The following is a 27,997-nucleotide window of genomic DNA, read 5'->3' as shown; positions in this document are numbered from 1 at the left end:
GCCAAAGTAAAACAACATACTTCTTGGATGTGAGAATTACAATTTTTTTTATCTGGGACTGGTTTTACTATGAATGCTACTGGCACCAGTTGTCATGAAGTGCTGGTAATGGCACATATCGGAAACTCCATTCCTGTCACACCGGACACTTAGCAACTTGCTTACTAACAGAAGTACTCTGCGGCAAATGCTATAGCATCTGTCATACACCTGGCCCTGACACACCGAGAAAGCAAGGACACTTATGCAGAATGCTGTTTCAGGATTTCAGTTCGGCATTCCACAGACCTTGGTGAACAAACTCCTGCCCAATCTTAAATACTGGGTGTTGGACTTTCAAACAATCAGAACTGACAGTTTGGATGCACAACTGCTCCTCCCTTCCTTACCCTCAATACAGTTGCCCCACAGGGCTGTGTGTTGAACCCATTGCTGTACAGTAAACACTCAGGCAAACACATTGTCAGGTATGCCTATGACACAACAACTATGGTGTGACTCTTCACCAACAATGAGGAGCCAACAGAGAAGAGGTGGAAAAGCTCGAGGCCTTTTGTCAGGCAAATGACCACATCTTGAATGTTGAGAAGATAAAGGAGGTGGTTATTGACTTAAGGGGAACTCATACCATCCCACCCCACCTTACATCGGCGGCACCACAATGGAAACTGCAAGTAGTTTCAAACTCCTATACATCACACGTAACCTCCCATGGTCTCAGAACACACCATACACAGTCAAGCAAGCTCACCAATGCCTCTGTTTTCTAAGGAAGCTGATCGGGCTGGACTTTGCACACCCAGACTGACATTTTACTGATGTGCAGTAGAGAGCATTCTTGCAAGGTGCATCACTGCTTGGTACAGATAGGAAGGCTCCACAACAGGTAATCTAAACTGCCTAATGCATCACTGGCACTAGCCTACCCACCATCGAAGACATGCAATATATTCAGAAAGATGCTGGAAAAGGCCCAGTAACATCATGAAGGATCCAACACATCCTGCTCATAGACTATTTGTCCCACTCCCATCAAAGAGGAAGCATTCACAGCACCAGGACCACCAGACTCAAAAACGGTAACTTTCCCCAAGTTGTAAGCCTGATCTCATATCCACCCACTAACACCGCTACTATTATTATTTCACGTCAGTCACCTTATGTATAGCTCAGTGTCACTTTATGGACATGCATTCAATCGGTATACAAGTTATCTTATGTATTCTGTTTTTAAAAAATTATTATTGTTCATTTTTTTTGTCCGCATCAGATCCGGAGTAACAATTATTTTGAACTCCTTACACTCGTGTACAGGAAATGATATTAATCAATCTTGAATCATTCTTCTTGTATCGAATGCCAGAGCTTCATCAGATTCAACACAGATGGCTTGGCAATAGAGGTAGAATTAGGACCTTGGAAAGATAGTATGTTGGAAGAGAAAGAGTTTTAACACAAGCATGACTTTTCTCTAGTTTCGTTTAAGTGGAGTAGTTAGTAGATGTAAGTAGTGGAAGAGAAATTTCAAATTGCATTCAAAGACATGAAGTTGACCATGTTTACACATGCAGAAAGGCTGGGTGATTTGGGGGGGGGGGGGGCAGGCTAGGAAGGAGAACCATCAATGAGAACATTTGATTCTGCAGATGAATAAGAACTCCAGTCCAAGCAAAATTAATCCTGTTGTGTGGAGGCAAAGGTTGATCCGGGAAATTTAATGAACAATAAGGAATTTTAAAATTAGTTTAGCTAAGAAATGCTAAATGCAACCTTACTTTGAATTAACAGAATACACGCACAAGTCCTAATCTATCAATTTAAATCACAAAGATTAAGTAGCAAGAGATTAAAATCTGCTGAAGTGCAGAAATATTCTGTTAAATAGAACAGGTCACATTTAAAGCTGATGCCATTTTTCACCAAGTAGAATATTTTTCCAATATAGCAGAGTTTTATCATGAAAATAAGAGTAGAATTATGCATTCATCAGATAGTAACTTGCACATGTTATCATTTAGCTCAATTAATCTTGAATGATTATCTTTCATATTGACAATGATGGTGGTTTAGTAGAAGTTGGGAAAGATGGTGGAAGTCCATAAAGGTAAACTTCACATCTTTAATTGAGTTTTAAACATAGAAACATAGAAAACTTACAGCACAATGCAGGCCCTTCGGCCCACAAAGCTGTGCCAAACATGTCCCTACCTGAGAAATTACCTAGGGTTACCCATAGCCTTCTATTATTTTTCTGACCTTCATATACCTGTCTAGGAATCTCTTAAAAGACCCTATCATATCCGCCTCCACCACAGTTGCTGGCAGCCCTTTCCACACACTCACCACTCTGCATAAAAATGACGTTTGTTTGCAAATGACTGTTTTGTTTGGCAATGTTTATGTACAAGGAAAGGTAAGTTGAATTTTTTGAAGTGTGATAAAATAATAAAAATAAGACTGAAGAGTGTGTACTGAGTAAAAGCTTAAGCTGTAGGATGTGACTGATCAATTTTAAGAGTTCGGCACTGAGTAATAAAGTTGTCTACTGGACCAAAATACAAGTTATTTGGAACTGGTAAATTGATTTATTATTTCCACATGCACCAAGGTACAGTGGAAAAACTTGTCTTACATACTGTTCAAATCAATTAATTACAGCTGTGCATTGAGTTAGTACAAAGGAAAACAATAGCAGAATGCAGAGTAAATTGTTACTGATGTATTCCAGTGCAGGTAGACAATAAGGTGCAAGGTCATAAGGCAGATTGTGAGGTTAAATTTTCACCTTACTGTATTGGAGAATTGTTCATGTCTTATTACAGGGGTGGTAGAAGCTGTCCTTGAGCTTTTTCTGCTTGAAGCTCATAGTTAGCATGAGCAAAATATTGAAGATCTCTTGAGTTGTGTAGCTGGTATGTTATCACAGTTTAGGATGCCAATTGCCAGAATGAAACTGCTTGGTTAGTCCTTCTCACAATTATTGAGCTGCATCTTGGGGTTGTGCGTTGAATACTCTTTTGGCTCTTAGTACCGATCAGCAGTTTATACACGTTTACAGTAAAACTAGATGTTTTCCAGAATTTCAGAAACGAGAATAAAACAAGACTTCCAATTACATGCATACAGTTCTGAAAAGGTAAAATATGATAGCAACATTGACATTTTAAACGACTATTTGATTTTGTTTTATTGTATTTTTACGCTAGTATCATTTTCCATTAATAAAATATCAAGAGGCTATTAGATCTTCTTTCACTTGTGATTTTTATCAGCCATTAGAGAGAAATTAACTGGCTCTGAGTACTGAATAATAGTATGTGAGTCTTTGCTTAAAATGGAATTGACTTTAAGTAGGAATCAGCAGATACTTGAAAGTGCATTATTACAGTGGTAGGCTAGAGTAATTCTTCAGGGGTCTTAAAAATTATGCAAGCTAGAGCTAAAGTTAAGGTTTCTCCACCATCTCCACAGTTGAAGGCTATTGCAATGCGTTCATTCAGTGCTATTGCATTTGTCTAAAGCTCCCCCCCCCCCCACCACCTACACACACTCTTGTGTATTTGAATATGCAGTGTGATCAAACACTTTTTATTTGTTATCATTACTTGCAGATTTATTATGCCACTCAAGTTCAAAAACAATGTTCTGTCAACTTTGCTCTTAATTTTCACCTCGTCATTGTCCATCTTTTAATTGGGTGTGGGAGACTAGGTAGTCTCTCTGCAGAACACCACAATTCTTTTGAATTTGTGACATGTTAAACTGTTGCATCTCTTTGAAAATGACCTAAGATCATTTGGATGCATCACTCATGCATATGAAAATGAGTAAAATGGAATGGTTCACCTATTGAAGTAGGCATTGTATTCTATTAAAAAGGCACTGCCTGATGTGTCAGCTGAACAATGTTCTCTTAATTGACATTCAAGGAAGCTTGCTTGAAATCTCTGACAAGCTACAGCAAACACATGACCTGCAAAACTGGAAGTGGGGGGGGGGCTGCCGTACTCAACTGTCGTTACATGACCATGAAGAAAGCATACCATGCCATTCTTGCATGTATTTGGTTAATTCCAGTTACCTGACTGTACTTTACTCCTGGAATGTACACCAGTAGTGAGAATGCCAAAAATATGGACAAGGGATGCAGAGGACTATTTACAGTACTGCTTTGAATTGGTGAACTGGGCACTATTCAGGAGTTGATCTTTGGATCTAAATAATTGTGCCATAACCTTCACTGACTTCATCAGGGCCTGTGTGAATAAGTGTGTACCTTTTGAGAACATACTAACTTTTCGCAAACCTGAAGCCCTGAATGAACCAGGAGATCCTCAGTCTGCTAAGGCTGAGAGCTGTGATGTTTAAGGCCAACTGTCCAGAATTCCACAAGAAGCAGAATTTGGGATGGTTTGGTAGCATAGCAGTTAGCAGAACACTTTGGCAACATCAGTGACCCAGGTTCAATTCCGCCACTCTCTGGAAGGTGTTTGTATGTTCTCCCTGTGATTTCCCTGGGTGCTCTGGTTTTTTTCCCACATTCCAAAGACTTGTAGGTTAATTGGTCACATGGGTGTAATTAAGTGGCATAGGCTCTTAACCATGATGTATCTCTATTTTAAAAAAAAATACAGAAAACTAAAGTCCAGGTATGACTGACACAAAGGCCATCATAAGAGCGAAAAGACAATTTTGCGTGAAGCGAGAGACATAATTGGATGCCTACAGCTGTGAAAGAGTTTGCATGTTATTCAAGGTAAAACCTAACAGTATAAATTGCAGTGACACCACTTGCTGATGTGCTTAACACTTTCATCCACACTTTGAAAGGAAGCATGACACTATGCTTGTGTAAATCCTCAAAGCATCTGGTAACCCAATGATCTGTCTCAGAGGCTGTGTCCAAGCATCCTTCAGGAGAGTGAACAATCATAAGGGTTCAGGCTGACAATATACCAAATGGCTAGTGTTCATGGACAACTTCACCCTTTTCCTGCTGCAGGCTGAGCTTCCCACTGCTTCAAAAAGGGCAGCAATTATACCAATGCCCAGGAGGAGCAGGAACCTGGGCTTCTCAATCTCTGAATTCCTCATCAGGAGGCCATGTTGTCAAGGATTACTGTAGTTTTATCTCACTGACTAACAACATGAAGGATGTGTGCATAGACCACTGTTCTATACTCTCTACACTCAGGATAACTAATTAAGCACAGCTCAAATGCCACTGTTGGTGATAGAATCTGTAGATGGCGATGAAAAGACTTACCAGAGTTAGATAAACTGGTTGAGCAGTGTCACAATAACAACTTTGCATTCAACATCAACAAGACAAAGGAACTGATGGTGGATTTTAGGAAGAAGTCAGAAGAAGCACCCCGATCCCTCCATTGAAGGGTCAGTCGTAGAAAGGGGAACAACTTCAAATTCTAGGGTATCAACGTCTCTGGTGGGTCCATCCTGGGCCTTACATATTGGTGCAATCATGAAGAAGGCACATCAGTAGCTCTACTTCATTAGGAGTTTGACGATATTTGCTAAGTCACCAAAGACTTACAAATTTCTATAGATGTATAGTGGAGAGCATTCTGACTGGTTGAATCACAGCCTGGTGTGGAGCCTCCAATGCATAGCTATAGACTCAGCCAGCTCCATCACAAGCACAGCCCTCCACACCTTTGAGGGCATCTTCAAGAGGTGGTGCCACAAGAAGGCATCATGGATAATTAAGGGCCCTCACCATCTGAGTTATGCCCTCTTGTTGTTAATACCATCAGGGAGTAGGTATAGAAGCCTGAAAACACGTCGTCAGTGATTTAGAAACCGCTTCTTCCCCCCCTCCCACCAGCAGATTTCTGAATGATCCATGAACACTACCTTTTTCTTTGTACTATTTATTTTGTAAGTTATAGATTTCCATCCTTGCACTGTACTCCGGCAAAACAACAAACTTCATGTCACATAATTGATAATAAATCTGATTTTGATCTAATAAAAATTAAATTAAAGTTAATTCACTTTTAAACTTTACTTGGTAGCTAAGGCATAGGTTGCCGTCTGGTGAAGAGCTTCAGGTCCAAGATCAGCAGCAGCTCACTTGCTTCATTTTACTGATTTGGCTGACTGAGACCTGAGCTAGTTACAAAACTGGGGTGAGTGGGAATTCCTAACTATCCTTGACCATGTATTTTGTCCTAAGCATATCTGTCCATTAACATTTAACATAGAATTATTGTGAGGCCTATTCCCTTTTATTAATATTGAGAGAACCCTTCAATTTGTTATGTGCATACCATCATGTAAAATGAGATGTATTTTGAATCCACTTAGTGATTCTAAGCCAGATACCTTATAAGGTGCTGTGGGTCATCAGCAGAAACAGAACTGTCCCTCCAAGATACATTATCTTCAACTGAAAAATGTCCTCTCTACAATTACATTTAACCAGAGCTCAATTAATATTGAAGACTTTGCCAGCATGATCCTTTCATCATTTTTAATTGTTTCTGGATTCTACATTGTGCTCCTCCCTTCATGAACATAAAATATGAATAAGAACACATACTAAATGCTGGTGGAACACAGCAGGCCAGGCAGCATCTATAGGGAGAAGCGCTGTCGACGTTTCAGGCCGAGACCCTTCATCAGGACTCTTTTATATGAATTCTTATTTTAGTTGATGCTGCCTGACGTGGAAAACATTTTCAGTATTTGGCTTCTCAGTTATTGCAGATTGACAGTTTTCCCTATTTTATCTGTATACAGATCGCTACCTTCTGTATTAACTAGCGGCATATTGCTATGACTTAAAGTTCAAAATGCATTTATTATCAAAACATGTATACATTATCCACCCTTGAGATTCTTCTCCTTACAGGCAGCCGTGAAACAAGAAGCCGAAAGAACCCATTTTTAAAAAAAAAACAACCTACACCAATGTGCACAAAGAAAAACCAAATTATACGAAAAAAGTAAGAAAATGGCATCTAGAATGAAAGTGAATCCTCAGACACGAAGCCCAGAGCAAGCAAATAACCTTGGCCTCAGTCAACAAAAAGCAGAGTAAACATTGCAGAGCAGCGAGCGGAACCAGCCTGACCCTCACCTCTGGTCCCGACATCCTGCCTTTTCAATCCATCTAGCTGGGCCTTTAAAATGTCCAAACATCGGGTCGTTCCGTGCTCGAAGATGCTGAGTCCTGTTGCCTCAGTGTGCCCTGGGCTTGGACCCTGCTGTCACGGTACAGCCAATACACAACCTTTCCAAATCAGCCTGACACTTAGATCAATGAAATCTTGCTCTTGACCCCTGAATCTCCTTCCCCGTTTCTGACTTTCCTCCATTTTACTTGCCCTGAATTTGTCTTGAACGTGCCTCTGTGTCGCTTCAACTTTGCCTTGTATCTGCATGCTTCGACCCTTAACTCAGCCTTGCCTTTGTTCACGTCTTCATTGTTTGCGGTGATTGTTTACCATAATTTTTTAAACAGAAAAAATGTTATTAATAATGTAGTTGTATTTCTTGTTAGCAACCAATAAGTTGTTGCTTCTCCTCAGCAGCGCCTCTTAAACTGGAAGTAAATTTTAGTGCTAACATTCAAATCCAGAATATTTAATTAGAAACCAAAATTACGAGAGTTTACTTGTGTGGTAGTTTTTAGCCTTCAATAATCTAGTAGTTCATTTTCCACCTGAATGTGAACTCTCATTGTTGAAGGTGATACTAATTTAAAAACATAACATTTAGTGTCTAAAGTTTGCACTTTTCAGTTCGTGATTAATGTAAACATGTTGCTGAAAAGATAACAAAAGATCAAAGTGACATGCATCCAGCTCCTTCTGTCTCGACACAATTCTAACCTAATCTACCACCTAACCATTTATTGGAAACATTCTCATCATTATCTTTTTGAGACCTTTCATAATAATTTACATCCTTAAATAGTTTTGTCATTGCCATAAGATTACATTGTAAAAATTGATCCCATATTGACTAAATATGTTATGTTATAACAAATGTTGCAGTGTAGTCACGTTCGTGATGGATTTTAGTTTTTTTTATTTCAGCATCAGTAGTTCTCTATGGTTTATTAAACATAATTCCCAGATAGGGTAGTTTAACTACTTAAGTGTATGAGCAAATCCCATTTTGTACAAAAACTGCATATAATTAGTACGGAAAGTTTTCAACAGATGCTTTAATTAGAATATGGAAGCGTTTGTACTGCTTTAGGTTCTGCTATTTCTAACCCATATTAATTGTGAGCCCTTGCTCCCATCACTACCTTCAAATCCATCAAAATTATTAACAATGCTCCCATACTTGATTACACTGATTTATTAGAACAAACACAGTTTCCTATTCAAAGTGCAGTATGTTCTGTTAAAGTAGAGTCATATTCCTTTAAAGACAATAATTGATCTGACCTACTTCATGTTTGTGGTTTGATCTAGGAGTGTTTTTTTAAATGTGCTTTTGTGCAAAGCAGAAGCACTATGAAGATCATTGTGAATCCTCAATTTTGGCAAGTCATTCAATGGATAGTGACAATGTTCACTGTCCATGAAGTAACATAGAAATTGAACTGTGATGGGACCTCTGATACAAGACATCAAGTCAGGGAGATTACTAATCTCCAACAATTGTGATGCCACTGAGCTTTCTCTGGATCTGAGTTTAATCTGCTGTGAGCAAAGCTTGCAGATTTTCCGCTTGGTAGCAAAGGCATAGGATGTTCTTGAGTCAGGAACTGCAGGCCAAGACCAGCAGTAGCTTGGTCACTGCACTCTACTGATTTAAGATGGCAAAGAATGTAGTTACAAAACTGAGGTAAAATGGGAGAGGGGAATCCCTTTTTTATGCCGCTTGGTGAGTTGTTTTGTTGCAAGTATACCTGTCCGTGTGGATTTTCGTTTTTAATAAACACAATAATTGTGTGACCTATTCCAACTTTTCATATTAATAGATCCCTCCATTTTGTTCTTTGGCATACCATTGATTGTAAACCAAGAATGAAACAGCAAATTTTAATTGTTTGATATTGTATGGAGTATTAAATATTGGAATATTCACGTAAGATTAATATGGAAATTTGAACCCAATCCAATAAGGAACTTTATTTTGGTTATTTGAGGGAATGACACATGCAATGTCTGTAAAAATGTTCAGCCCCTAACACTTTGCTCATATAAATGAGCATTACAAGCAGGGATTTTGATCAATTTAACTGAGGATTTTTATTTGTGAATCTCATGCTCCTTTTTCACAGTAGAGCCACCCCAAAAAACAGGGAAAACTGTAAAGCATGAAAAACTGGAATGTCAGCATTCAAGAGTATTCATCCCTTTTTGCTCAGTATCTAGTTGAACTACCTCTCACACCTATGAGAGCCAGTTGTCTTTTTGGATAAGTGTTTATTAGCTTTGCACAATGTGATGGAGTAAGATTTGTGTATTCCAACTTGCATAATTGCTCAAGCTGTGCCAGGTCCATTGGGAAACAGCAGTGGACAGCAATCTCAAGGTCTCGCCTGAGATGTTCAGTTGGGTAAATGTTAGGACCTTGATTGGGCTACTCAAGGACTTCAAATTTCTTCATTTGAAGCCACTCCATGATTACTCTAGCAGTATTCGTTATGTCATTGTCCTGCTAAAAGATGAACTTCCTGAATTTAAGCTTTCTGGCAGAGGCTAGTGGGTATCTGTACTTAGCAGCATTCATCTTTCCATCAATCTTGACCAGATTTCCACTGAAAAGCATCCCCATAACATGATGCTACCTTCACCATACTTTACAGTAGGGATGATGTTACTTGGCTGAGATTTACACTATGCATATCACTTAGTGTTGAGGCTCGGAAGTTCTACTTCAGTTTCATGCAATAACAAGACCTCCTTCCACATCTTTACAGTATCTTCTAAGTGCTGCTTGGCAAGGATATGCTTTTCTTTTTTTAAAGCCAGTACTTCTTCCTTGCCACTTCTCCATCTATACCCTTTTTGTGCGAGGCCTTAGAGATTGTGGAGCCATGAACTTAATCTCCACTTGCAGCTACTGCCTTCTGTGACTCACTCAAAGTGCCTGTGGGTGCTCAGTAGCCTCTCTCAAAAGTGCCATTCCTTTCCAGCCACTAAGCTTAGAGGGGAGGCCTGACCTAGGCTGTGGTTTCATATTTTTCCAGTTTTCATGATGGACTGAGCTCCAATATATGTTCAGTGACTTTGAGATGATCTTGCATACTTCTCCAGATTTGTGCTTCTCTATTATCATTTCCCTGACCAGTCTTGAATGCTCTTTGTCTTCATTTTGGTTTGGTCTGTTGAAAATATACCATACTGTTGGACCTTGCAGACAGAGAGGGGGGTATTTATTTTTATGAATTCATTGAAAAAGGTGATCCTTCAATTTTCCTTAACAAATTGGGTGAGTTGGTAAAATAATACTGAATATGGTGCCTTAGGAAAGCTAGAGTGGTAATTACAAAGGTGAAGAATTCTGATTTGACATAATGTACAATGTTTTGTAGATTAGCTCAAAAATCCTGCTTTAACATATATTAAATGTAGAAAATGAGACAATAAAATGTGGAAGTAGTTGTAAGAGCTGAATACTTTTCAAAGCACTGTATTTTAGTGCTCAATAGCCAAGTATACAGATCCTTCCCAGTAACTACTGCCCAACTTGTGCACGGCTTACACTAGTGATTGAGAGAGATTGGTATGATTTTCCAATTGCTGCAGGATTCTGCCATTGGGGAAACTGTTAACTGTTGGACCTCACTTGCAAAATGAGTTGCGAACAGTTTATAGGAGTGGAACCCTGCCATAACCTGAGGAGGATCTGCATCCCATGTTTTTTGAAATAACGGTCTTTTGTACATAGCAACAAGGAAGATTTTCAGTGTATTTTACAGGGGACAACAGCTGAAATATTTCTCTTAATTGTGTGGCAATTACTGACTGCATCTTTGGGTATTAGGTTATGCAGTGCATGCACAAAATTGTTGGAATTTGGTAACTGTCCATTGTTAATGATGAGGGTGAATATACCAACATGTTACCAATATTACTGCAGTAAAATCCAAGCAAATATGTTAGGCATGTGATGTTGTGAAGTAATTATCAGGTTTGGATACATTAAATAATAATTCTGTCAATGACTAGAAAATGTTTAGTTACTCTTCAGGTCACTGCAGGAAGACTAAAGCAGATGAAAAACAGATTTTTGAGTTGTAAAAAAAAACACTGCTTATTTGTATTAAGTATTCTACCCTTTAAAAAAAAGCTCTGTTTATGGCATAGTCATTGATGCTTGCTTTTGCTGTACTTGAATATAGATATTCTAAATATGTAGAGCACTAGTATTACGGAAAAATTGGATTTAAGATTACTTTGATAATAAGTTACTGCTTAATGAATTGTATTTGACAGTCCCAAAAAGCTACAATTTTAATTCACTATCCTTTGAAGGTGATTAACATTTTTTAAATCCTTAATTCTCTTTTCAGTTAGGAACTTATTTGAATAATGCATGTGCTCAGATAAAATGGAGTTCCAAATTCTTGTTTTCTGCGTCAGGGTACAAGTTGTTTTGGTGTTTTTTTGGTAATTCCTGGACTGCCTGTACTTTCAAATAAGAGCTGAAACATTAGCTGTAGAACCAAGCTGAAATCTCACTCCAAAGTGCTGTTAAATCTGCTTGCTTCAAATTGTATGTTAAGATATATAAATATATAAAAATTAAATTTAAGTGATTTTGTTTTTCTGCAGGATGTCTGCAGTCTTTGGCGGAACATATTGTTTACGGCATTCAGTGCAATGCTTGGTGGTTGACAGAGAAACAGGAAGGTAAGGACATAGGCAATGACCTATCTTTCATGCAGCAGATTGGGAAAAAGTGTAAGGGCACAAGAAAAAGGAGCCGCCTTCTGAGATTAACTGTAGTATTAATCAAAGATCAGCCTTGATTAAAAGTTATTTGTGTAAAGGTTCAGCAAACAAGGAAACCAAGTCTGGAATATAGAAACGAAATTAATTTTCTTGAGATATTACAGCAGCTCCTGATCACCCAAGCTTGGAAGACAAATCATTTGAGCAGCCAGGGGCCAGTGATGAGTGATGTTAGTTTTTCCATGTGGCCTTACATACACTAATTGATTTTCATCTGAAGACAAAAAGCCTCTCTGTTGCATTTTATAAATTGAGTTCACCAGAAGATTCACCAGATTAATCGCTGTTGATAATGCTTGTCATTTTAAAATTGGGAAAAACTTTAATGAATTCTCAGAGTTCATTGTAGTAAATAGGGTCGCCCTTTCCCATTAGCTAAATTCGTTTAAATTGGCAAAACTCAGCCGGTGTATTCCCATTTTAAGATTAGAAATGTTTCCCTTTATCTCTACAAAGCTACCTTTTGTCCAAGGTGCTATTGCCAATAAATTGTTCTATTTGCATTTCATTTAATTTTGATGTGAAAGATATATTTTGTACAAACTATTAGCTGCTAACATAATTGAAAAGTACTTGAGAAATCAGTGGTACAGCCAAGGAATCTGTAGAGCTTTGGAAGCTTCGCAAACAGTATATCAAACCTAGACCACTTGTACACTGCAGTGCCTTGAAACATATTAACATATGAAGCATTCCAATCAGAATAAGAATATTTTAAGTACTTAATGTGGCTAATCTAAATGTCGGAAATGGCATTATCTGATGGTCACTAATGAAAAGTAAATGATGATTGGAGGACATACTTAAAATTATAATGCAAATGTGGCATTCCTGCAGTGTCTTACATATTATCAGAAACGGTGTTTAGAAACATGGAACAATTATGGGATGCTTTGCTGTTTAAGGTGCTCACAATCTAATATGGAATAAAAAGTCTGGTTCAAACCTATGGCAATTACAATCACATTTTCTATTAGAGGAAGTAATTTAGATGATATACATTGAGGCACACTTAAGTTCTTTCATGATAATAGTTTTGTTTTGTGAGAGGCAGTTCCAGATTGGTTTACATTTGTAAGCCTATAAAACTTTATTAGCATTTGCCTCTCATCAGTTTTCCCTATATTCTTCAATATTGACCTGATGCTGTTTTGGTGACATTTGAAAATCTGAGTAGTTAAGCAAGTATGCACAGGAAGTGAAAACTGTGTGATGTCAAATTTTACTAACTAGTTCTTCGTGTTCCAAGCCATTATTTCTCAACATTGATCAAATATGATGTAGAGTGGAAACGGGTGGGTAAGGACGCCAAGAGGCATATCACTGGAGGTGTGATTTATATACCTAAGTATCTAGTATGTTTTAAAAGATTGTACTGTTCAATAGTTCACCTAAACAGTCTACCTAACCACCATCTTTCTTCCATAACAATTTCTTCCACAACCAGTCTGCTGTTAAAACAGTCATCAAGATCTTTGTTACCTGCATTCTATTATTCTCGTACTTTGGTAGTCTCTCATCAACCCTCTGATTTCTGTTTTCAAGTACAAATTTAGAAGTCTTGTCATTGTCCTTGATCCTGTGTAAATTCCAGCATGTTTAATATTTTCCTTATACCTGTTATCTCATTCAGCTATGCAACTCCCTGATCTCTTGAATTTTTCAACTTGCATTGTCATCATTCATAGCCATATGTATGAAGCCCTCGAGTGCATTCCAATTCTTAGAGCGACAAGAAAGTGGGAAGAGGTGAAAGTAAATTCTTACCTGAGAATGAACAGTGGCACTCTTTGGGAGCAAGTTACACCAATGCAAGGTCTGTTAGTGAAAATGTGATTGAAGTAGAATTGAAATCAATATGGAATTTGTTTAGGAATCCAGTTTCCTTCGACCATGGAAGGAAACTTGGTTTGAACAGCATTTTTGTTGGGATGGAGGTGGGTGGAAGAGAAGGAATTGGCTGTGTTGCAAGTAAAAGCCTTGCGTCTGATTACTTGTCACTCTAGATTTTGACGTCTACACTCTTCCTTCATTCAAAATGTGTATGTTATGCTTCAGAACACTTACAACAAAATCACAATAAAGAATAAACCATTGAAGATGTAAAGTCAGAGCTATCATTGAATTTCAAAGTTCAGCATAATTAATGTAAATGTTATGAAGCTTAATTTGGGGTGGGGAAAGGGTATAAATGTAAGAGGTTAAAGAATATTAATAGCTGTAGTGTGAAAAGCCATTAGGAAACCCAAATAATGGAAGTTATTTTCATGTTGCCTTAATTTTTTTCCCTGTATATAAAAGGGAAGTATATAAACAAATAGAACATAAGTCTAAGTCATTAATCTTAGTAAATGTTATATTCATCCTTGTGGAAAGTTTTTAGAAAAATATTAATGTGTAGTCCTTCAATGTGGAGCAGGGCATGGGGTACATTTTGTTTCATAAATCTGGTGATAAAGTACTTAGTAGAATGGGTAGGTCACTTGCTTTTAATGTTCCTTGACCTATGCTTATCTTAATATCAATGTATTTATAATTTTAGGGTAAACTTGCTTGCAATATTTTTTAAATTTTATTCTCTTCATAGATTAATAGAAAATGTCTGGTATTTATGTTGCAAAGTAAGTTAAATCAAAAAGCATCTGGCAAATGGATTTGGGATGGCACAATTAACTGTTCCACAGCTTTAATTCTTTGCAAAACATTTTGCAAATTAATATCTTTGTATTTCTATCTTCTCTCTGACTTGTATTGTGTCTTTAAGGTGCGTTATTTCTCAGGAGGTAGCCACTTGCATTCATTGGTCTGGGTAATTAGCCACTGGAGAAAATGTATTGCTTCTGTTATATATCAAGGTCCATATATCTACAAGCAGTGCATGGCAAGGAAGTTGCAAGCTGGATTCCTTACATAATTCAAACATTTTGAGAAACCTTGCTGAGATTTTAGATTAACAGTTTACTAGTGAATGTGTTTTTTCAAATTTCATTATCCTGCACATTTAGAAACAATTTTCCAAACATTTAAATATAAATTAAATTCTGCTACATGATCACCATTTGTTTACACACTTTCGATTCCCTAGAATCCGCACTCTAGTGAGGTCTAGTTCTTTATAGTATGAACACTTCAGTAACTCCAGTTAGCCCAAAAGACATTGGAATAGAATTAGCACAATTGATCCGCCACTTGATCATAGCTAATTTATTTTCCCCTTCAATCCTATTGTCCTGCTTTCTCCCCATTAGTTAAAGTTAACTTGAGTTTTGAATTTGAGAGTAGAACTTCAAGAATACCACAGATTAATTTCATTATCAATGTCGTCATGTTGTATTTACAGTTTGAACCAATTTTAGTGTAAAATAATCAAATGTGAGTTGACAAATCATCAGTTTAATTGAGAATTTTGTCATGATAATTTTGTATAGTTATTTGTGTCACCTTTATTTTTTTTTTGATTTCCCGGTGTAGTTTGTGTATAATCAGTCATCTTGCCTAGTTTACTTCATTGTGCATTGTGTGTTAATTTGCAGATGTAAAGCTGTAGTTGACAGTAATGGCTATCGCATAGACTGTGAACATTTTATTGTGAATGATGGCTATCTACCTGAGAAAAGTACTAAAAATGTCCACTACGGGTAAGAGCTATTACATTGTTCTTTCAAGTATTTCTATTAAACTGCCAAATGTAGGTCTATTCTCCCGTTTAAAAATGACCACTTTAAGAAGGTTGTAATTCAAAAGAAAAAACGATCAACAAAATTTACATGGGTAGTAACTTGGCGGAATTTTAATGTAGATTTTAATAAGTTTCTAATGTGGAAATGATTAAGAAGGAGCATGAAAAATTAATGGTGGTGTGTGAGTATGTTACATGATAGTAATGTGCTCTGGATCAAGTGATGTGTACCTCTGTTTTTGTGGTTTTCAGTTGTGTGGGTGGTGCATCTTTTGGCATACACTCAACCGACCCATTTTTATACTACCATTGAAGTTGTTCAATTACTTGTTGTGCTGACTAAGCATTGTATCACTACACTACATGTTTGCATGCAAGCCATAATCTTCACTGGCCCACAATTGTGCAGTCCCTGAGCAGAATGGTGTCATGTAAGGATCTGACATCTTCCCGTCTTCTCCAGTCTTCCTCGCAAAGCTGCATCTCCCTTCCAGCAGGATTATGTCAACGGTAGTGGAACTGCAATATGCATATGTTGTATGTACACAGCATTGGAAGCAGAACTCAAAAGTCATCCATTTATTTACTAAAAGTTGCAAAAGAATCTCTACAAAGCAAGGTGCTATACTGACCTATCCCACTGTAAAGCACCACTCACTGAGTCCACAAGGACACCTTGGAAAATACTGATTGCTTCCCTGTCCTGGGAGACAAACCTCAATGAAGGTAGATGCTGTTAGTGAAAATCATCAGTGTGTACAATGCATTAGCACAGATTTTGGCCATCTTGGGAAAAGAACTTTTGAAATTCAAAGCCTCAGATCCACTTCAACTGTGCAGAAATTGTCTCTGCACTGGTAAATGCATCTGTGATGTGAATTATTTGCAACAGGTACTCCAGCACTGGAGAGACTACCGAGGCAAATTCCTCCAAATGCAGAGGCACGATAAGCAAACCATTGTTGGCATCCTCTCCCAGCTCCCAGCATTGAATACCAGATTACACTTTTAATCAGTTCACTTGCCATTGTGTTAGCTGTTGTATCTATGCTGCTACATCTAATTTATTCTAGTCTTTTTACTTTGTTTAATTTTTTTATCAGGTACATTTCGAGAGCTGTACTCATCACAGATTCTTCAATCTTGAAGGCTGACTCTGAGCAGGTAGAGACAGTCACTGAAGCTTGTTAATTTTTACAATTCGTGTATAATGAAATATCAGCAATTTGTTTTCATAGCTGGATAAATAGTTTTAAGACGCTGAAAACTGTTTACAAGATGCATTATTAAGTATGGATAAAATTATTTGTTATATTTTCTTTTACAAAGGTTAACTGTTTAGAACATATACCAGAAATCAGCAACTGTTAATGAAAACTTTAACAACGCAGTTTAGGTGTTTATAGTTTTCGTAATTCGTAATGTTTTAAGTATTCAGATGGGCTTTACAGTGTTAATCACTGGAACATCTAAGCAGTGATGAAGCAACACACAAAATGCTGGAGGAACTCCGAACAGGCAGCATGTATGGAAAAGAGTAAACTGTCGATGTTTTGGGCTGAGACCCTTCTTCAGGTTTGGAAAGGAAGGGGAGAAGTCGGAGCAAGAAGATGGTGGGGGGGAGGAAGAAGTACAAAGTGGCAGCTGATAGGTGAAGCTGGGGAAGGGGAGGGGTGAAGTAAAGAGCTTGGAAGTTGATTGGTGAAAGAGAAAGGGCTGGAGGAGGTGGAACCTGATTGGAGAGGTTAGACCATGAAAGAAAGGGAAGGTGGGGAGCACCAGAGGGAGATGATGAGGTGAGAGGGAAACAGGAATGGGAGATGGTGAAGTGGGAGACAACTACCAGAACTTTGAGAAATTGATGTTCGTGCCATCAGATTATGGAGGCTACCCAGATAGGATACAAGATGTTGCTCCTCCAACTTGAGTGTGGCCTCATGGCACTAGAAAAAGCCAAGAACTGGCTTGTGGGAATGGGAAGTGGAATTGAAATGAGTGACTATAGGGAGATGCTGTTTTTCCTGGTGGACAGGGCATAGGTACTTGGTGGAAGGTCTCCCAATCTGTGTTGGGTCTCACCAATACACACCAGGAGCACTGGATACAGTAGATGACCCCAAGAGATTGACAGGTGAAGTATTTTCTGTCTCACCTGTTTGGGCCCCTGAATGGTTGTGAGGGAGCTGGTGTAGGGGCAGGTGTGGCACTTGTTCCACTTGCTAGGATAAGTGCCTTGAGGGAGATCAGTGGGGAGGGATGAATAGACAAGGGGAGTCATATAGGGAACGATCTCTGTGGAAACGGGTGGGGGGAGAAGGAAAGATATGCTCGGTGATGGGATCCAGTTAGAGATGGTGGAAGTTATGGAGAATTAATGTTCTGGACGTGGAGGCTAGTGAGGTGGTAGGTGAGGACAAGAGGAAGAAGCATTGAGGAATGTGTTATGTGCCACCGAATAAATCATAGGAAAAGTTATCCCTGGTCGGTCTTTTGCAAGTGTGTTTGCGAAGGGACATTTTATGGGATGGGCAACCCCAAGATCCAAATCCAGAAACTGATAATTGAGCTTTAAACAGATAGGATAGATTTCTAGGTAGTATGGAGAAATAACAACTATGGATATGTTCTGGAAATTCTGAATGTTGTGATTGATGATATTTTGAATAGATGAGTCTGTCTCATATTTTGTAAAATAAGATATTTGGGGCAGCATAGTAGAGTAGCGGTTTGCGTAACACTATTACAGCGCCAGCTACCGAGCTTCAATTCTGTCTGTACAGAAATGTACATTCTTCCTGTATCCGTGAGGGTGTCCTCCATGTGCCCCGGTTCATCACACATTCCAAAGACGTATTAGGTTAATTGGTCACAGAATTGGTGTGGGTCTGAACAGCCTGTTACCGTACTGTATCTCGTTAAAAAAATTAACCACTTTATATACGGTTTATAAGTATTCAACATAACCATAAATAAACTATTATAGTGGACAACATTCAGCTACCCTGAAAGAAATGTTGTGTCACATCCTCCTCACTTTTCAACTGAAATTATTACTGTAACGTATTTAGCAGTAGTATTTTACCTCCGATTTAGCATGGTTGTCAATGGTATTACTGATTTAGGGAACTTGCAAATTCAAAGCATATTTTGGGTATCTTGCTTAGTGCTGCTGTGTTCACATCTCCAAAGTTAATCTTTGTAATTTGCAATAAAGCAAATCAGAAACATGCAAATGTGGCAGATCAGTTATGTATTGCAAGGTACCATAAATGACAATGGAGAAACCACGCAAGTTCCATTATAAGGTTATCATGCAGACAATGTGACCTTTGTTTTGTTTGCACTCAATCACTAACCTCATACACATTTTACAGATTTCTATTTTGAATGTGCCTGCAGTGGGAGATTGCCAGCCATCTGTACGAATCATTGAACTCTGTCCATCTTCAATGACCTGTCCACAGGGCACCTGTAAGTTAAGATTTTACATTTACTTCCCCAAAAAACAGCTATTTTGTTTTGAAATCAATATTTAATCCTGTATTGCTGTATTATTTTCATATTTAAATTGATTTTGAACCAAATGATTTACCCTGGTCAATGATTATTGAAGATTAATTCACTTATACTTCAAACCCCAGATCGTGTGTTCTGAAGATTACACACATGTAATCAGAGTTGCCAGCTGACTGGAACTGAAGTCTTTCACTTGCCCTGAAAATATAACTCAAATGATTGAATCATGAACTGAAATCATTGCTCTTCCTGCTAGGAGAGCATTACATGACAAATGGCTTCAGCTGCTGTTACTAATTCAGTCATACCTGAATGAGTAAAACGTGTTGGATAATAGAAACTGATGTGGCAGGCTTCTGCAGAGGGCATAAAGTAAAGACTGTATGAAGCACCATAAAATATAGTGATTATTTTTGATTTATTGTTCAATTGTGTAAAAAGTTTTTGCGGCATTAGGCATTTTGCAATAACGGAAATTACATTCTCATCACCACCCCCATGTTGAAAGCATAAGATAGTATGCTGTCATTGCTAATGGGAATGCTTTGTACACTTGCCCAATAAAACTGTTTCAAGGATATTTGGATGTGAAAGCCTTTGGTAACTAAGCATAATTTGAAGAATAAACTGAACAGTTATTTTATTTTGAGCCATTACATCATTAATTTACTGTCAAACAGATTTATTTTGACACAGGTCTTTGCTCTTTTTATTTGAAAAAGGCACCTTTGAATGCTTGAAGGAATCAGAATCAGGTTTATTAACACTGGCGTGTGTTGTGAAATTTGTTAATTTAGCAGCAGCAGTTCAATGCAATACATAATATAGAAGAAGAAAAAATAATAAATCAATTATAATATATGTATATTGAATAGATTAAAATCATGCAAAAACAGAAATATATATTTAAAAAGTGAGTTAGTGTTCAAGGGTTCAATATCAGATGGCAGTGGGGAAAAAGCTGTTCGTGAATTGCTGAGTGTATGCCTTCAGGCTTGTGTACCTCGTACTTGAAGGTAACAGTGAGAAAAGGGCATGACCTGGATGCTGGAAGTCCTTAATAATGGACGCTGCCTTTCTGAGACACCACTCCTTGAAGATGTCCTGGGTACTTTGTAGGCTAGAATCCAAGATGAAGCCATAGTCCATAAAATATCTGTGCCATTTATATAGAGGAAGAGCAAAGCTGGAGCTTTTGTGCTTTGCTGAAATGTGAATAGTCTAGCTAAAAAGTTAATAATATAGAGACCATTTTTTATATCTTAATATATAAACCTTTTAATAATTTTACAAGTCTCTTATGGGGAACACATCACACAATAATGTCCAAATGCAGTACTTGGCAATGGTCATAAATGAATGGTAATGTAGTCTTAAATTTCATTAACTTGGGAAATACAGGATGTGCTTGCACAGTTATGAATGATTTGCAAGAGAACAATTAAGTAGGCAAAGTAATTTGCTGCTTCAACTTTTAACAGAAGTAGTACATCTACTGTTAAGTAATGACGCTCTTGTACCTTCTGAAAGTACTTAAGTGGTGAACAAATTGTACCATCTGGTCAAATAGCAACAGCTACTGTCTCTACAAGTAATTAGTAAACACAGGACTTCATGCTGTCCAAAATGGCTTATATTGCATTACACTATCGCTGCATTGGTAAGTGCAACAGCGGTAGTCTGCTAATTTTTATCATTGCCATTTTTTTTGTATTAATACCACTTGCAGCACTTCTGCAAGTTGTATGATAATAGCTGAAAATTAGAGAATTAACTTGGCCCCTTGATTTTGCTTTCCCTACGATTGAAAGTTCACCTGGATTCAGAAATTGCTATTTTGAAGTGCTCTGAGCAAGCACCTGTCCCACCTCATGGAGCCTGTTGGTTTGGTGCCCAACTTCCACCCCTTCAAAGACAAACGCCTTGGCCATCAGCAGCTCCTAGGTTACTCTGATCCCGTGTTCCAGTTCAGCTCAGGCAGCCAGTGAACAAAAGCAGAGACAGTGTGAGAATTTACAGCATTCCTATAGTCTCTGCCTGCTTTTTATCTGCACTTTTAAAACATTTAAAACATATGAAAATCAAAACTTGGAATTGCATGAGAGCAATGCTATCTTGACTGCCTGTCGGTTCTATACCAGGGTGTGGCTTGCTGTTAAAATCACCAAGAAAGCAGTTAAGCGGGAAAAGTACGGCTGCCTATACTTTCTGTTGCAGGGACATAAAAATAAATGTTAGTTCTAGGTGGTTCAGTGGTTCACTAAGATGCAATTTAGGACCACTTTAATCTGAAGCTCAAAATTTTGCATTTTGGGAAATCATTAGTTTGGGATTCCCTTAAAAGCACATGCAATTTTTAAATTTAAAAATAAAATAGCTAAGCATACACTTTTCAATACATCATTTGGACATCTTTGGAATTCAAATTTGATGGTTTAATGGAACATTTTTACATACTGCGGGTGTATTTTCTGTGCGCTCATTGCTATATCATAGTGTTTTGCTTAAACTTTGGGTTGGAGTTGATGCTGACAATACTATGTTGGTGACCAAGTCATAATCATTGTCTTGAATTTGAGATGTCAAGCATTTATTTTTGTAAATTCACAGTATTCATTTTGGCTAATAAATGTTATTGTAAGGTTCCTTGATCAAAGAACTATATATATATATATCTCATAGTGACTAATAAAGTTGCTTATGCCAAGAGCCTGAACATAAATTGGATCTCTAACCTTGATGTGTAAACTTCCATTGCTTGTGACATACATTACCTCCATTAAATATTGGAGGAGTAGGTGCTGAAACCACAGCATGATTGCTTCAAAGTGACTAAGTCTGTGCAGATTAGCAATAAAAGAAAAACGAACATTGTGTAGGATTTCAGAGGATCTAACCTGGGTCCAGCACACGTGCAATTACAAAGAAAGCACAGCAGCACCTCTACTTCCTTAGAAAATTGTGAAGATTCAGCATAGCGACTAAAACTTTGACAAACTTCTATAGATGTGTAGTGGAGAGTATCTTGACTGGTTATATCATGGCCTGGTATGGAAACACCAATGCCCTTGAACATCCTACAAAAATCCTACAAAAAGCAGCAGATACCATTAAGCACATCTACATGGAGTACTGTCATCAGAAAGCAGCATCTATCACTGATAACCCTTGCTACCAAGACCGTGCTCTCCTCTTGCTGCTGACATCAGGAAGAAGTTACAGGAGCACCAGGACCCACACCACCAGGATCAGGAACAGTTATTACCCCCTTCAACTGCTGTTGAACCAGCAAGAATAATTTCATTCAAATTCACTTGCCCCATCATTTGTGACATGTCTATGTGCTTTGATAATAGTTGACTTTGAACTTTGAAGTAAAATCTTAAAATTATGTTCTTTATATGTTAAGTAAAAAATATGATAAGGTGCTAGAACACAGTTCAGAAAGTGTTTTTTTGGATAGAAGTTGAGTTGCTTATATTTTTATCCACCTTAAATGCTCTGTAGTTGGTAATTTAATTAATGCATTATGATCTATTTGCAACTAGATTTGGTCCATTTAACTTGTCCATCGAATGGAACTGCCAAAGAAGACTTGGAGCCTGTGATATCTAAACTTTTCACGCAATACAGTGGAAATGAAGAAAATGGTATGATAACTTTATTCTCTGCACACCATATTAAGTAGACATTTAAGTTCTAGTAAATTTATTCTAATTGTATATGAAATAAAAGCGTTACTAGCAAGGAAGTATTTTTCAAGCATCTGTGATTACAGGCCACATTGGGAAGGTATCCTCTTGAGGTAAGATTCCAGGTATTTCCCATAGCCCATAATAATGTATATGCAATTCAGGATATCTGACCTCGAAGGAAACATGCAGGTGGTTGGTTTATGCGAGAAATTTGAAGTCAGAGGAAGTAAGTGAAGAATTGGTCTTTTTATTTGCTTTATTTGCATGTCTACTCCAGTAATAAGTCTGTAAGAAGGTGGTTACCTAGAAGATGGGTGATGTTGTGGATGATTTCACAAAGGCAGTGTTATGAGAAGGAGGTTGGAGTGTTGTTGGAGATGATCATTACGTAGCACTGATGTGATGCAAGAGTTGCTTATTGTTCCTCAGTGAAACCTGAATTTTATCCAGGTCTCACAGCATCTGATCACCAACAATGTGTCCTTTGCTACTTCTCTACTGTTTTCCTGTGTCTTTAAACTTCAGGAAGCCTTTTAAGATGCATAAAACCATCTTCCTGTCCTCTTGAGTGTTTTTAAGTTGAATTATGAAGAAGGTGAAATCTTCAAATTAGTAGTGCCAATGTTCCCATAATTTGTTTAATAGTACACCAAGTTGTATTTGAAAACAAGTAAAGCCTCTTAAGTATATAGTGGCATGCAAAAGTTTGGGCACCCCTGGTCAAAATTTTTGTTACTGTGAATAGTCAAGTGAGTAGAAGATGAACTAATCTCCGAAAGTCATAAAGTTAAAGATGAAACATTCTTTTCAACATTTTAAGCAAGATTAGTGTATTATTTTTGTTTTGTACAGTTTTAGAGTGGGGGGGGAAAAAGGAAAGGAGCACCATGCAAAAGTTTAGACACCCCAAGAGATTTGAGCTCTCAGATAACTTTTACCAAGGTCTCAGACCTTAATTAGCTTGTTAGGGCTATGGCTTGTTCACAGTCATCATTAGGAAAGGCCAGGTGATGCAAATTTCAAAGCTTTATAAGTACTCTGACTCCTCAAACTTTGTCCCAACAATCAGCAGCCATGGGCTCCTCTGAGCAGCTGCCTAGCACTCTGAAAGTTAAAATAAATGATGCCCACAAAACAGGAGAAGGCTATAAGATAGCAAAACGTTTTCACATAGCCATTTCCTCAGTTCGTAATGTAATTAAGAAATAGCAGTTAACAGGAACGGTGGAAGTCAAGTTGAGGTCTGGAAGACCAAAAAAACTTTCTGAGAGAACTGCTCGTAGGATTATTAGAAAGGCAAATCAAAACCCTGGTTTGACTGGAAAAGACCTTCAAGAAGATTTAACAGACTCTGGAGTGGTGGTGAACTGGTCTACTGTGCAACAACACCTGCACAAATATGATTCATGGAAGAGTCATTAGAAGAAAACCTTTCCTGCATCCTCTCCACAAAATTCAGTGTCAGAAGTCTGCAAAGGAACATCTAAGCAAGACTGATGCATTTTGGAAACAAGTCCTGTGGACTGAAGTTAAAATAGAACTTCTTGGCCACAGTGAGCAAAGGTATGTTTGGAGAAAAAAGGGTGCAGAATTTCATGAAAAGAACACCTCTCCAACTGTTAAGCACAGGGGTGGATTGATCATGATTTGGGCTTGTGTTGCAGCCAGTGGCACGGGGACCATTTCACTGGTAGAGGGAAGAATGAATTCAATTAAATACCAGCAAATTCTGGAACCAAACATCACACAGTCTGTTTTAAAATAAAAAGCTGAAGATGAAAATGGGATGGCTTCTACAACAGGATTATGATCCTAAACACACCTCAAAATCCACAGTGGACGACCTCAAGAAGCGCAAGCTGAAGGTTGTGCCATGGCCCCCACAGTCCCCTGACCTAAACATCATCGAAAATCTGTGGATAGACCTCAAAAGAGCAGTGCATGCAAGACAGCCCAAGAATCTCACAGAACTAGAAGCCTTTTACAAGGAAGAATGGGCAAAAATCCCCCAAACAAGAATTGAAGGACTCTTAGCTGGCTACAGAAAGCATTTACAAGCTGTGATACTTGCCAAAGGGGGTGTTACTAAGTATTGACCATGCAGGGTGCCCAAACTTTTGCTTCAGGACCCTTTTCCTTTGTTGTTATTTTGAAACTGTAAAAGATGGAAATAAAAAAGTAATTTTGCTTAAAGTATTACAGCAATGTGTAATCTTTAACTTTATGCCTTTTGGAAATCGGGTCATCTTTTGCTCGCTTAGCTATTCACAGTAACAGAAATTTTGGCCAGGGGTAATCAAACTTTTGCATTCCACTGTATTAGTAAGGAATGTGGAATTCTGATGGGAAGAATTGGTGTTCACATGACAAGGGAAAGGAAGGAAGAATGTTGGAATTGAGTGAGTAGATTAAAGCACGAATGAAAGCCATGAATCCAAATGCCCAGCAAATTTGAAGAGTACCTGAAGAAGCACAGAAGTTATCTTTCCACAATATTTTTGCCTCTCGTTTCCTTTTGTTTGTACTTAATTACCCTCAGTCTATCCTATCCCCTTACCGTCTCTTACTTTAACTCTCCTGCTTTCCTGTTTTCCATCCTGTATTTCATAAATTTGCTTCTACCACTGATGTTTTCTTGAAACTCCTATTTGGGGTCAGCTTATACTTTGGGAACTCAGTTGAATTATTTTCAGTCTTGCAGTCCTTACAAATTCCATTTTCTCCTGCCCACCATAATGTTTGGAGTATTTCCCTCAAGATCTCACAGTCAGTCGCCATGACTTTGGTGTAAGATGAGTAACAGTCCTGTTCATGTTAATAGGACTTTCATTGAAATTAACACTAATGCTTGAAACTTTGATCTTATCTAGTTGAATCAAATTCTGAACTAGACAAGGGTGAAACTGAGAGCCTTTCATCGAACTTTTGTGGCTCTTCTGGTCAATGTATTGCTGCAGAGTTCATTTTATAAAATGATGACACAATTTGTATTTTACTATCAAAATACTGGTCTACAGTAATTCTGAACTGGTCTCCAGTGACTTGTAATCAGAAGCAAATATCGAGTAAAGTTTCATTATTATGAGACGTAATTGCACAAGAAGTAGGATTTACCAAAAGGAGTTGCCAGCTAATGTGATACACTCATGGGGCTGGAAACAAATTAGAAGCTTATAACTAATGATCTTGAAATAGATATGAAGAGTGAACTGGATAATACTATTTTGGAACCCAAGTAACTCAACGTGAATTTCTGACATGACTTTACAGTAATCACACACACCAACACATCAATAACTCATGCACATAATGAAGCAATCTCTTCACACTCCAAAGCTAGACATTATGTATAACACCTGGGGTCATAATTGTTGTTCTGGTTACATTTTAATGAGAACACATTCGCAAAAAAATGACAAGATATCGCAGCACTGTTCAGTCGATTTTTTTTTCTCCCTCCCTCTGCCTTGCCTTTAACAGTCATTCTTCTGTAAATGCAATTCTGGTGTAATGGATTCAATTATAATTCATCCATGTTTTATGAAGATGGTGTTTCATTACGTATCTATAAACAAAGGCATTGAAAGCTTGTGCTGGTTTGGTATAAGGCTTGATGTTCAGCATGTTGGGAGAAGGAGTAAAAACTTTGCATCAGTTGTGATATGCTTGGGATGTTCTGAGCATTTGCCAACTCAAAATAAATTAATCTATTTTACTGGAGTGATTGGTATGGAGTAACAAGTTTCAGGAAAATGATACTTGTTCCTTAGTGAAAAGAGTCTATCGACTCTCATGATTTTATAAACTTCTGTATGGCCTGTGCTCCAAGGTAAAGACAAGTTTGTCTAAATGCTCCTTGTATCTAATACCTTCTAATCCAGGCAGTATCGTGGTGAACTTCTTTTGCATCTTTTCACGAGATTCCACATCATCTCTGTTCAATCTATCCTTCATAATTACACACTCATGTATTAATCTAGCATCTGGCTTTCACTTATCATACTGGTGCAGCTTTAACAGTATGCATGCACTGTTTCAGAATCAGAAAATTCAGTAAATTCTACAGCTGGAGGAAAAAGTAGCTTTTATCTGTGAACCCTGTGACTGTACAGTTGGCCCTCCTTATCCGCGATGGATTGGTTCCGGGACCTCTCACGGATACCAAAATTTGCCGATGCTCAAGTCCCTTATTCGACCTGTCTCAATGCTGTGGATCTTAGGACCAGCGGAAACCCAGACCTTATTTAACCTGTCTCAGTGCAGTGGATATTGGGACCCAGCGGCAGAGATCTGAATCCGCAGTGTTTCTGTTCACGAAAATAATCACGATCGCAATTGAAAATAAAGTGGAAATAATAAAGCGATTGGAAAGAGGTGAAATGCCGTCGGTCATTGGAAAAGCATTAGGCTACAGTCGGTCAACAATTGGAAAAGTTTTAACGGTTAAAGTGCGAAAGGCTGTGCCCCGATGAAAGCAACAATTATAATTAAGCAATAATTGTAGCCTTATTGGGTTTTGGGTTTTGGGTTTTTGATCCTCACATCAACCCGGCACATGGAGAGCGCACTCGATAGCGGTCTGTCACTGGATCGAATTCGGGAAGAAGTTCCCAAGCCCAGCGCTGAAAAGTACGTTCTTAAGTGCTTTATATGCATAGAAAGGTAAAATATATACTATATACTAAGACAAACATTTGACTAACTGATGCCAAATAATACCACATGTACCTGTTCCGACTTACTGAGTAAGAGAACTTCTGATTTTTTTCGATCCCAATCCACGATAACCCACGCACATCCTCCCTTATACTTTAAATCATCTCTAGATTACTTATAATACTTAATACAATGTAAATGCTATGTAAAATAGTTGTTATACTGCATTGTTTAGGGAATAATGACAGGAAAAAGAAGTCTATACATGCTTGAAAAACAAGTGCTGGAAGAGCACTTTCGAGTTTTCGCAATTCGCAGTTGGTTGAATTCGCGCGTGCAGAATTCGCGGAGAAGGAGGGCCGACTGTATAGAGCTCATTTATTATTTTGGGGTTTGTTGAGGCAATGTTTGATAGATTGAGGATTCTGCATCTAAGTCACAATTAGCAGGAGACGAGATAGAAAGACTTGTATTTGAATAACAACTTTCATGCCTCTTCAAATATA

General features: G+C 38.0%; 1 protein-coding gene across 2 annotated transcripts in view; it reads left to right on the top strand.

The window, feature by feature from the left end:
• chm (CHM Rab escort protein) overlaps window positions 1-27,997 on the top strand; it is a 130,933-nt gene that overhangs the window by 82,290 nt on the left and 20,646 nt on the right. For both annotated transcript variants that reach the window (XM_059977287.1, XM_059977286.1), the window contains exons 9-13: window positions 11,766-11,843; window positions 15,479-15,583; window positions 16,728-16,788; window positions 18,999-19,095; window positions 22,689-22,790. In XM_059977287.1, coding sequence (XP_059833270.1) covers window positions 11,766-11,843; window positions 15,479-15,583; window positions 16,728-16,788; window positions 18,999-19,095; window positions 22,689-22,790 — 443 coding nt within the window. The remainder of the gene's footprint in view (window positions 1-11,765; window positions 11,844-15,478; window positions 15,584-16,727; window positions 16,789-18,998; window positions 19,096-22,688; window positions 22,791-27,997) is intronic.

The sequence above is a fragment of the Hypanus sabinus genome, chromosome 8 (genome assembly GCF_030144855.1).
Source record: "Hypanus sabinus isolate sHypSab1 chromosome 8, sHypSab1.hap1, whole genome shotgun sequence".
Lineage (NCBI taxonomy): Eukaryota > Metazoa > Chordata > Chondrichthyes > Myliobatiformes > Dasyatidae > Hypanus > Hypanus sabinus.
Note: the sequence above shows the minus strand (reverse complement) of the source record. Positions and strands in the feature narration are given on the sequence as shown.